We start from the raw sequence: 12,362 nt of genomic DNA, 5'->3' as shown, positions 1-12,362 counted from the left end.
ACCTGCCGACAGCAGTAAGTGGAAGGAACGCGACGGGCGCCATTTTCACTGTTAAAGCATAATGAGTAAAACTAGGAAGAACTTCAGAGAAGGCAATTAATTTCACAATAATTAATTAATAATAATCAGAACAGCTAATAGGTGTGTTTGCAGTGGAATTACGTACATGTTGCTTGGTGTATTTGACTAGACAAAGTGAGCTTGCATGATCACACCAATTATTCACTTGTGTTTATCAGCAAGTTTTACTTTCAGGTGCAGGTAAAACCAGGCTGTAGTAATTATACATATCTGTGAAGTTTAACTGTGTAATAGTTGTTCACCAAGTGAAATAGCCTACAGCAGTGTTGAATAATATAGTCTTTTTCCATGTTTAAATGAGCAGTTCATATTACAGCGCAATAATGTTTTAAACTGGCACAGTCCCTTTTTTACATGAATATGACCATGACCATGTCATATTCTTATTCAGTTGTATTCTGGACTCGAAGTTCTTTAAGTAAAAAGAAACCTGTTTGTGTCCTAGTTATCTGCTTGAATGGCTTTTTTAAATCATTTTAAATGTTGTATTGTATATACAGAACTTAACCTGATTTAGGATTGATGTATGAGTGACTCCAGTGTGATGCAAAATGTCATAAATCAATATCTGATTTATTATAGTAGGCTTTCTTTGTGATATTAGAACACGACCTGCAGGACTGGTAGGTAAACTGCTGCTGCTTTCCTTGTCAACTCCTATCAAATCAAACTTATTTACTAGATCAAAGAGGAGTTCCGTCGTATTACGACAATTGCCCTGGAAGAGACGTTCATGCTTAATCTAGATGGGTACACATCACGTCTTCTGCAGCTAATGCGTGCCAGAGGAGGAGCTGCTGGTGCTGAGATGCGTCCTCTCCTATCCACTGTAAATGAGGTACTTTTTAATTTGACTTTTTTTTACAATGGGTGTAATTAGCTCGAGGTGTTAAGTCCCTGTGTAACAAAGCTAATGTTGTTTCAAGGGTTATATGGACTGTAATGTACAAACACCACAATAATTTACTTATTAAATCATTTACTGATTATTTAATTGAAGGGGAATAAGGGTAAAACGTGGGATAAATGTTTGTAGGGTTAGTAGTGTTAATTTTTAACCAAAAAAGGTTTGGTGTACTTACAGGTTTGCACCAGGCATGCAGGCAGCTGTGCTGGGAGTCAAAGGACCCGAGCACTGATTGTTGATGGGATTTATATAATTGTGATTGTCTCAATGTAATTAATATAAATTGTTGTAACGGTATAATGATACCATGTCTTTGTTTGTCATAGACCAATGACTTTTTGATAGTGGTGAACTTAGGAAATGCTATGTTACCTATAGTTGGTTTGGTCCAATCCCTCATGAGTATTTTAGGGGAAAAAAGGAGTTGGTTGGGCATGTGGGAGATGTAATGGTGGTGTAATAATTGAGATGCACTGAAGTTTAGTTTAAAGTTTGTTATTAGTTTAGGCCAGGTTTGAGTGTATGAATATCTTGGTGAAATAAATGTTTATGTTTAATATTTTGCACCTGTTTTTTTTTTTTGGGATTGGGAGAAATAAATCAACACAACTGCATCCTAAGATCCTGATTCTGACTCAGTTTTTCCATCACATCGAGTATCCTGTAACACCCTGAGTTCCTGATCTTGAGAGGGGAGCTGTGCTATAACTGCCCTCATGCTCTGAACCCAACTTTCCAACAAAGACAGAGTGCAAAGACAAATTTCACTATGCTGTAATGTAGATGTGATGAATAAAGGCTGAATTATTAACGTCTCCTTTACCATTGCAGTGTGTTGAGTGAAAAGGGATGCAGTTATCTGTTACCTTATCGAGTACCTTGGGGAACATCAAGAAGAGCTTTTTCAAGAAGATACTTACAGGATTACACACATACTTGTTTTATATTTAAAATTCCTTTGCTTTTTTACTTTTCAACATGAAGAATGAATGTGAGCTCCACGTGGACCAAACCATGAAGGTGCTTGTGATCCATAATCCCATTGCTGAGAATGAGTTGGTAGACGTGTCTATTCTGATAGAGGACAACCCGGATGTGGAAACCAAGCCCGGGCATGCATGCTGGTAATGGGATTGATCAATGGCCTCGAGTACCTTGAACCTTGAGTTTCCTGTGAAGCTGAAATATACATTTGAAAGATTCCAGAAACTTAATCTGGAACTTGATGGAGGAAAAGCTGTACAAGAAGGTTTACAGTCTCAAGAGGAAGTTTAATATCAAACACGGTCACAGACTAATTTGAATTTGAATTGTTTAATAAACTATACAAAGTACAGAGGATCTTTTGTGCTTCATGTCTTTATTTTATTAAAACATGATTAATTCTACAATATAAATACTGAACCTGTGTAGGACAGTATTTTTAAGTAAAGCTAAACTTTCCTGAATAAGTAATGGCTAATTGGTCATATAGATTAATTAATAGATCATACAATGTCTTATTTAACTTACTTGGCTTTTATTGACACACAGCTGAGATCACTTTCACTTTAACCAAGATGTGTCTGACTTTGAAGTGTGTTCATGAAACGTTATGCTTTAGCAGAATATGACTTATAACTTCCCATTTCTCACAATACAGTGAAATATACAAACACATTTTTAACACAGATGTCACTTATAAAGACTTTATAAGTCAGTATTGTTAAGCACAGAAGAATCTGAAAACTTATTTACTCAATTTTTATTTATTTATTTGTTTAATGTATTCATTGTTTATTTAGTTAATCACTCATTCATGACCCTAACACCAAATTTAACAAAACATTAATGACTCTAGCAGTCCAGGTGAGACATATCCACCTATTTTACTTAAATTTTTTACTCTCTCTCTCTCTCTCACAAACACACCTGCAAAAGCTAGCAACAAACACAAGCGTTGTCCATTTATATATTACACATTCCTAAACACAATTTTACCCTCATGTTTTATTCACCCTACACCTCCTCCTACACCACTGCAGGTGTTTTAGATGTATTTTTTTTTTTTATCCTAATGTGTCTCTAATGCTACTTTCACAAGCACTGAAAGGTTTCTAAAGCTATTTGATTGTTTTATTTCAATTTCACTACAATTTTACTGATTTTACCTAATATGATTTCTTTATCATACACTGCTCTATTCTCCCACTCTGTCTTATATCCTAGTATGGGTTATTTTTTGGGCTACATTTTCATGTCTCTAATGGCTGTTCTAATGGCTGTCCCACCTAATTGTACAATTTGTGTGTGTGTGTGTGTGTGTTGTGTGGTGTGTGTCAGAATGCATATAAATGAAGCCACTTAATGCTGTTTAATGATAATAGTTGACCATTACACTCTCAGCTTAAACAAAACTTCAATCCTAACAATAATAACGAGACGATATTTTAAGTGTATCCAGAGCGGTAGAGAGAACAGAGTGGTGACACTCCCGTAGAGAACCGTTGTAACGTTCTTTTTTTTTTTTTTTTTCTAATTTTACTGGAGTAATATTTTACCTTGGATATCTCTACTTTAACTCGACTACATTCTGTACCTTCTCCAGAACTTACATTAGACAAAATGGACTTGTGCATATTCACAATGAATTCATTAATGTATTACATGTAGGAATCAAGGTTATAATAGTTTTGGATTTTTTCATTATAGTTTAGTTTTATTTCATTGTGACTTTTTTCTCTCTAATTTAGTTAGTTTTAATAAGTTTTTATAGTGGGTTTGCTAGTTCTTTTTAATTTTTATTATTGTTTTAATGCTTAGTTTTTTTTATACTTTGGGTCATTTTTCAGGTGCAGGATTCTAAAAGGTCAGAGTAAGTATTGTGTAATAAAAACTCAACAAAAGATACCATTTAACAATGTTTTTCAAATACTGTTGAACAACCAACTGTCCACAAAAACTGTAACAGTCCACATGATAGCAGCCGTAAGTGCAAAATGTGTATAATACTGCTGCTGAAATGTAGTTGTTGACAGTTACCATCTTTCAGCCAGTTATTTAAAATGAGCTGGTAAAACATGAACTGGTAAAAGTGAGGATCTTTACCTGTCCATAACCCTGCCACTGAAAACAGGCGCTCATAATATGAACCATTTCTAGATGCAACACCAGTGGTGTAACTGGGAGCTCATGGGCCCCAGTGCAAAAAAAAAATGTTGGGCCCCCTCAACAAATTGCATACACTGTAAAAAAATGAATCAGTGGTCCAGTAGATTTTTTACAAATGTTTTGTGTTACATTTATTTAATGGAATTAAGTTCTTGAATTTATGGTTATTATTTGTGTAAATTTTACTTATTAAAAATGCTATAAAATCTACTTATTTCATTTGTGTGAATATAAAAATAATAAGTTATATAAATAAGTTGCTTTCAATTTACAAGCACTTTCTTGTTTGTTTTTTTTAAATACACCTTCTAACCCGCAACGGTTGTGAAGAACCTCCACAACGGAATCCAGATTGCAGTTTGTGAGCAAATTAACTAAGGTAAGTAATTCTGTTCTATTAATCTGTATAGTTACCACAGTTTATTACTGTGAACTTAGAATTAGTGTGTTAGAATGTGTCGGAATGCATGTCGTTATTACACTTACTTTAAATCAACAACATTATGTGAGAGATGCTGTAATGAGTCTTGTAGTTTGATTTATTGCAACGTCTCACTTTTCTCATTTGAAAATAGGTTGAACTGTTCTTCAGGCTTGCCATTTTGTTAACTGAGGTAGTTAGGTGGTTCATTTTTCAACCTTTTTTGTAACTTGGCAAATATCTCTTTTGGCTGAAGTAAGTTAGCTAGCTAATAAACATTTTAATGCATTGAGAAAACAACTTTAACCCAGTGTTGAGAGCAAAGTTAAAACTCGATAACACACAGATGGTTAGATGAATGAAGTTTTATCTGAAGCTGGAAAAAAGTTTTGCATTTATCTGTAAACATGCTAAGCTTGTTAGAGAGAACATAGTTAACTTAATTTAAACCTCATGTCAGGGTAGTTAACTTGGTTAACCACAACATAACGAGTCATTTTTTTGCAAACCTCAATTATCTTAATATTCAGTCATTTGTGAGACATATTTTAATTATTCCAATTTGGTGCATTTCATTCTAATATAGATAAAACTATAAAAATGTAATTAAAATGAAACTTGTTAATGTGACAATTAGTCCAAAAATGTAATGTTTATTAACTGCATGTTTTGACAAGACAAATTAAAGTATTAACAAATTACTTTTGACCCTTTTCATACCATAATAATTTATGTTGCAGGAACCTGAAGGTTTAGAAGTGGACCAGCCCTCATTGGCAGTAGTTGTGATGATGAACATGAGAGCTTCTGCAGGTGACACACCAAAGGACATCATGATTATTATTGAGAAAGTACATGTCATTACAGGACTAAAAGATAATGCTATAGCTTGTGCTGCCTTCCTTGGCTTGACCTCTGTGCTAAACCTCAGTTATCCCAGCCGGCAGACATTACAAAGGCATGGCTGTGGAAGAAGAGAGCCAAGTATTGGACCGGCCTACCAGAGAGAACGTGTGGAGAATTTTGTAAGAAGTGACTGACAACAACCGTGTACTGTTGCACACCTTAAGACTTCAGTTTTCAGGAACAATTGCACAAAATATACCAGAACACTTCATTGCTAGATATTCAAGGTGCCAAAACATCTTTGTGTTGAGACGGAATGGCAACATTACAAAGTGGTAAATGCTTTACCATCCCAGCTTTTCTGGAAGGTGCTGCAGCCCTGAAATGCAAGAATGGATGTTTACTAACACATGAAATAAAGCTGACACAAACAGCTCAATAAAAATAGTTTGATTAAAAAATCACCACGATTAATTTTTTTTTAATCGCGATTAAAAATGTAACGCCTTAATCGCGTTAATTACCGCGATTAACGACAGCCCTAATAATAATATGAACTAATTCATGAGACACACATCAGAAAAACATCAACTTAACTTTTGCTGTGGTCATTTTGCAGGCTAGCGTGGAGAGCAGAAACGGAATGTAAACATGAATGCCGTCAGGGAGCCCAATCCCTACAATCTCAATCCGCTCCCTACTCACTCCCCCTCTCCACTCCGCCTCCGTTTGCGCGTTCACGTGGAGGGTCCCTCTGTAGTGGAGTGTTAGTGAGGAGGGAGCGGATTGGGAAAGACCGCATGAGGTACCGTACGGTGCCGGCAGCTAACGTAAAACTGCTCGAGTGGAAAACATCGATTTCATATCAGTTCACAATGCTCATAAATAAAATGATAAACACGAAAACGAAGTTTATTCTATCTATAATTTTAGTACGTTCTCGCTAGTTTTGTAAACGCCTAATAGTTAGTTAGTTATCGTTTTTTCTATTTTAACAGCACCGGGTTTGTTTGGCGAGATCAAGGAGTGTAGCAACTCTCTCTCTCTACGGCTCTGAGTGTATTATATTAACTTTAAGAGTACAGTGATATTTTATTGTGTGTAATCTCCTAAACTCACCACATAGTGACAGTCGTGGACAACTCGTGAAAAACAGCAGGGCCCAAAAATAGTAATATATTAATAAATAAATAAAAGAAATCAAGTATTATAAACATGTGAGGCTATTTAGATAATGTGTATGACATATTCAGATATAATATTTAAATAGAAGAAAATTCTCTTAACTTGATAAGATGGGTGGCTCTTAAAAGAACCGTTGGTTTGCCAGAGCGACTAAGGCGCTTTACTTGGAGCTGGTGTACTTGGTGACGGCCTTGGTACCCTCGGACACGGCGTGCTTGGCCAGCTCACCGGGAAGCAGCAGGCGCACGGCGGTCTGGATCTCCCTGGAGGTAATGGTGGAGCGCTTGTTGTAGTGAGCCAGACGAGAGGACTCACCAGCGATACGCTCGAAAATGTCGTTGACGAAGGAGTTCTGATGCCCATAGCCTTGGAGGAGATCCCGGTATCAGGGTGGACCTGTTTCATGACCTTGTACACGTAGATAGCGTAGCTCTCCTTCCTGGACTTTCTGCGCTTCTTACCTCCTTTGCCGGCGGTCTTGGGGACGGTTTTCTTGGAGCCCTTCTTGGCCGCGGCCTTCGCTGGTTCAGGCATGATGCTGCTGTTTCCTCTAGAACAAACTGCAAGTGAATGTAGACGCTCTACACGCCCGCTTTATTAACCCTGCATGCTGAGTAAGCCAAGTTGGAACAAGTAACTCTGATTGGTCCAAGCTCCTGGGTTTCTATTGGACAGACAACATACCGTTCCACGCCCCCTTCTGCCCCATTCACTAGAATCTGTTCTTTGTTGTCTGTTCCCGCTTAATCTGAGGTCAATACGTGTTTTAAAACCGAATATAAAACAATCAATAGCAATATTTTATTTATCAATATTTTATAGTTAGGATAAATAGATAGATATTTTTTTGTTTGTTTTTTATGAATGTCAGTGTATTGTAATATGTAAAGATTTTAGTCTATGACAAGTGGACAGTTAATATATATTTATGTATATATATATATATATATATATATATATATACACATAAAAATACATATTATACATACAGAGAAGAAAACACATACAGTACATACTCATACACACAGATTTAGTTTGTGTTGTCACATTTTAACCACGAGATGGGAGCCACGCTCCACTAATTGATTCTCCATAACATTATAATTACAGCTACTAGTACTATTACTGCCTATAATACTATTATTACAACAATGTATAATAGAAATAATGCATTATTATGAGTAATTATGATTATTTACAGTTAATATTTTACAATATGTTCAAAATTGTAATTGCTGTGTTAATTACCTATAATAGTATTTTATTATTGACATTAATACATTATTCTGAATAATAATTTACTCTACTACTCATAACGACTATATTACTCGTACTAACTTAATGCTTAACAGAACCCCGTAAACATACACACTATAAAAATTATTAATCAGTATGTTATAATACAATATTATAATTATGTGTTATAAGACGCCACCTGACAATCTTTAATCTGCTGTACTTATGTAAACCGTTTTTACTATTTATAACTGATAAACATAATTCATTTATAACTCGGAACCGACACACGCACACAAATAAATAAAAGAAAATGTTATGAAAAGTGCCCATTTCAGTGGAAGCATGTAAGTGGCTCTTAAAAGAGCCTTTGGGGATAACTGGATGGAGTGGGTTCGTTTAAGCACGCTCTCCGCGAATACGGCGGGCCAGCTGGATGTCCTTAGGCATGATGGTCACCCTCTTGGCATGGATGGCGCACAGGTTGGTGTCCTCGAACAGGCCGACCAGGTAAGCCTCACTGGCCTCCTGCAGAGCCATGACGGCAGAACTCTGGAAGCGCAGATCGGTCTTAAAGTCCTGAGCGATCTCTCTAACCAGGCGCTGGAAGGGCAGCTTGCGGATGAGCAGCTCAGTGGACTTCTGATAACGGCGGATTTCACGCAGAGCCACGGTACCTGGCCTATAACGGTGAGGTTTCTTCACACCGCCGGTAGCTGGGGCGCTCTTGCGGGCAGCCTTAGTGGCGAGCTGCTTCCTCGGCGCCTTACCACCGGTGGATTTACGAGCGGTCTGCTTGGTTCTTGCCATCGCGTCTGGAACTCTGCACTTCACCAACTGTAGGACAGAATATGTTAGCCCGCCCAACACGCTCTTTTTAAGTACCAGAGCCGCTCCGCGCTCATTGGGCGTCTTGATGAAGCTCTTTTTTCATTGGACGATCGTGCTTACGTCAAATGTCACTTACTGGTCGGCGTTCTGCCAATGCCTCGTTTCAGAAACACAGTATTTCCTCCATGCTGTTGGCGGGATTTATAATACTTTCCTTTGTTTCTTTGTGCTTTTAGAACACAGCTTACAATCGCATTTAAAGTATATACCTTTTAAAAAAATATATTGAATATTTCGTTCATTTTGCTTATTATTATTGTTGTTATTATTAGCATTATTAATATTTTTGTTCCATGTGCATTACACAAACACGTTTGTTGCACCACTTTTAATCGTCTATATTGTTGGTTTTGCTACTGCAAGTGATCTATAACTTGGCTAATGTATACATATATAGTGATATATGTAAAGATAGATAAATGGGGAAAAAATAAGTCGTACATATTGATTTGTTAATTTTACCATGTCATAAATCATGTGGTTTATGCCGTGTGAGTCTATGAAACAATATTACATTTGTATTATTTACACTTTATCTGGGGAAATTGCACTTTTTCTGTGGAAATGGGTGGCTCTTAAAAGAGCCTTTTGGTTAGAACACGAGAGCGACTTTACTTGGCCTTGGCTGCTTTCTCGGTCTTCTTGGGCAACAGAACAGCCTGGATGTTAGGCAGCACACCGCCCTGAGCGATGGTTACACCTCCAAGCAGTCTGTTCAACTCCTCGTCGTTACGCACGGCCAACTGCAGATGACGAGGGATGATACGAGACTTCTTGTTATCTCTGGCGGCGTTACCAGCCAACTCGAGGATCTCAGCGGTCAGATACTCCAGCACGGCAGCCAAGTAGACAGGAGCACCAGCTCCCACACAGTGGGCGTAATTACCCTTACGTAGCAGTCTGTGAACACGGCCCACGGGGAACTGAAGGCCGGCACGGGATGAGCGAGTCTTGGCCTTAGCCCGAGTCTTACCACCGGTCTTTCTTTTTTTTTTTATAATCGTTAATGTTTTTATTTGTCATTATCTCTCTTAAAGAATTCAAGTTGTCCCACATATATCTGCCTTTTATTGCACATGTCTGTTCCAATTCTATCAAATTGTCTAAATGTTCATTTATTCTATTCATTAAAATCTTAGCAAATATTTTATAATCTACGTTCATTATTGTAATTTGTCACCAATTATCAAAATCATGTGGATCTCCTTTTTTAAAAATTAAGTTAATTACACTTTGATAAAAAGATTCATGCATTTTGCAGTTATTTATTCCATCATTAAAAGCGGATGCCAATAATTCCCCCACATCTTGTTTAAATAACTGATAGAATTCGGTGGGTATGCCATCTGTGCCGGGAGATTTACCTTTATTTAGTTGTTTAATGGCAATAAGAGTTTCATCACATGATATAGGTCTTCCTAGGTCTTCTGAACAATAAACAGTATCTTTTGTGCATGTACTCAAAAAGGACCGCACTTTTGTAATGTCTACTTCTATTTTTTTATACATCTTTTCACAGATATTTCTTATTAATATACATTTTTCACTTTCATCCTCAATTATTTTTCCCTTATCATTTCGTATCCCGGCAATATATTTATTTGATTTTCCTTCTCTTAATTGTTTAATTATATTTGTAATATTTGCTGGTTGATTTATGTCATGACCTGCTTGCATTTGAGGGCTTATAGTTAGTTCATCATTAATTTCAGTTAATTTTATTTTAATGTCATTTAATCTATTCTCTTCTTCAGAGGTCAACCCAGATTTTGTAAATAATTCAATATATTCATCCAACAGTTTATCATAAATGTCGTTATTTTGTTGATGCAATTCCCTACATTTTCGTTTAAAAAACATTCTAATTTGTTCTTTTAAAACTTGCCATAATTCAATATTTGATCTTGTTAATACTTTTAGTTGTTTTATCCTATTAATTTCATTTTTAGTGTCGGAGATAATTATTTCTTCTTTTAAACAACGAGTATTTAATTTCCAATAACCTTTTTGTTCATATCTATATAATAATAGTTTTACATTTAGAGCTAGGTGATCAGAATCAACTAACAGCTCAGTTTTATACGATTTGACATGTATATTTTGTGATACATATATTTTATCAATCCTTGTTTTAACTGATTTGTCCATTCTAGTAAAGCCAATATCGATCGGGTAAATCTGTCTAAACGCGTCTTTTAGCTCTGACATTTCACATATTTTGTTTAAAAATTTACCATCCCTAGATAAGGGTATATCCCTATACGGTATTCTATCTTTTAAGTCAGAAATTATATTAAAATCTCCACACATTATTACGGGGAAACCAACATATAGTATCTCGAGAAGTTTATGTAGTATTTTCATCTTACCTGAACGATCTGTGGGTGCATAAACATTTATGATTCTTATTTTTTTATTATTAAAAAAACAGTCGACCAAAAGTAGACGACCCGGCACAAGATGTCTAGTCTTAATTATTCTTACTGTTTTTTTTTTAAAAAAGATTCCAATTCCGTCGGCTCTATCTTTACCTATTGATATAATACATTCACCTATTGTCCATAGTGAAGACATTTTTTTTACATCTTCTAAAGTTGTCAATCTTAATTCTTGGGAACATATTATATCACAGCGTTTATTCATAAATTTAGCTATTTTTATATTCATATTTTTATCAGATTTCATCCCTCTTACATTTATTGATATTATATTCAATGTCATTTTAAAATAATTTAAGTGTTACGTTTAATACCTAATGAGATCATTCAGGTAAGATGTCAACTAACAATATTTAGTCTGCATCTTTTACTCGTTTACTCGTGTCCGCTATAGATGAAATTTTTTTACGTCTCTTTTTTGAGATGCCTTTTTTTTCAGCCACTATGTTAACTGTGTTAGGTGAGTTAGCTTTTTTTATTACTGTTTGAACAGAATTTTCATCATTCATTGTTGTGGTGTCAGTTTGTCTTTCACCTGAGTCAACTTTGGGTATCGGGGGAGGTTCTTCATCAGATGTAGCGTTTGAAGATGTTGCTGTCGGTGTCGCTGTCTGTATCGGAGGAGGTAGTGGTGGATCCATCAGAATCTGAGCTCTCTTCTTGTTGATCTTTCTTTTGCTCTTGAGTCGGAAGTACCTCTTCTATTTGCTGTTGAGTTGAAGGCGTCTGTGCAGGCAGCTGCGTGTTTGCAACATTTACGACGGATACTGTACAAGGACTTTGCAGAATTTTAGTTCTATTACTATACGATTGTGGGCAGGAAAAGTATGAATGTCCTTCTTGTCTGCATAAATTGCAGATCTCAGAATTGTCACATAGTTTGGCTTTGTGTCCCAGTTGACCGCATTTCCAGCATTTAATCGTGTCGCATTCTTTAGCTTGATGACTTGAAGATGTACAAATGTAGCACCGTTGTTGTTGTCCAGGAAAGGTGATGTTCCCGTTGTACGGCCCCATCGAGATAGAGTTTGGGATTTGCATTAGGTTTCCACCATCGTCCCTCTTGACTTTTATTTTGTACCTCCGTACACCATACCATATTCCAAACTGGTCTACTGGTTTTTGAACAGGTTGTAGTATATGTGCGAACCTCATAATGTACTGATCGACATCCTCATCCACAACTCTTCCAGTCCAGAACTTTACA

At 36.3% G+C, this 12,362-nt stretch overlaps 2 protein-coding genes and 1 pseudogene across 2 annotated transcripts in view; all 3 read right to left on the bottom strand.

Annotated features, from left to right (window-relative positions):
• Window positions 1-6,697: 6,697 nt before the first annotated feature.
• LOC134328369 (histone H2B-like) lies at window positions 6,698-7,124 on the bottom strand (annotated as a pseudogene).
• A 1,101-nt stretch (window positions 7,125-8,225) lies between these two features.
• The window catches only part of LOC134329079 (histone H3), a 6,758-nt gene continuing 2,621 nt past the window's right edge, over window positions 8,226-12,362 (bottom strand). The window contains exon 2 of the mRNA XM_063010325.1: window positions 8,226-8,649. Within this exon, the coding sequence (XP_062866395.1) occupies window positions 8,226-8,636 (411 nt within the window). The 5' untranslated portion in view covers window positions 8,637-8,649. The remainder of the gene's footprint in view (window positions 8,650-12,362) is intronic.
• On the bottom strand, window positions 9,200-11,113 carry LOC134328368 (histone H2A-like). The gene is made up of 3 exons (XM_063009472.1): window positions 11,087-11,113; window positions 9,347-9,697; window positions 9,200-9,214 (listed from the first exon to the last, which is right to left on the bottom strand). Exons 1-3 carry the CDS (start codon window positions 11,111-11,113, stop codon window positions 9,200-9,202), a joined length of 393 nt encoding a protein of 130 aa, XP_062865542.1.

The sequence above is a fragment of the Trichomycterus rosablanca genome, chromosome 15, assembly GCF_030014385.1.
Source record: "Trichomycterus rosablanca isolate fTriRos1 chromosome 15, fTriRos1.hap1, whole genome shotgun sequence".
NCBI lineage: Eukaryota > Metazoa > Chordata > Actinopteri > Siluriformes > Trichomycteridae > Trichomycterus > Trichomycterus rosablanca.
The sequence above is the reverse complement of the archived record's forward strand: the minus strand, read 5'-3'. Positions and strand labels throughout refer to the sequence as shown.

Bases quoted from the DNA above. Each gene is read 5' to 3' on its own strand.
- LOC134328368 (XM_063009472.1), bottom strand. From the start codon at position 11,113: ATGTTTATGCACCCACAGATCGTTCAG. The intron at 9,698-11,086 runs GTAAGATGAAAA...AAAAAAAGAAAG, and splicing joins TGCACCCACAGATCGTTCAG to ACCGGTGGTAAGACTCGGGC.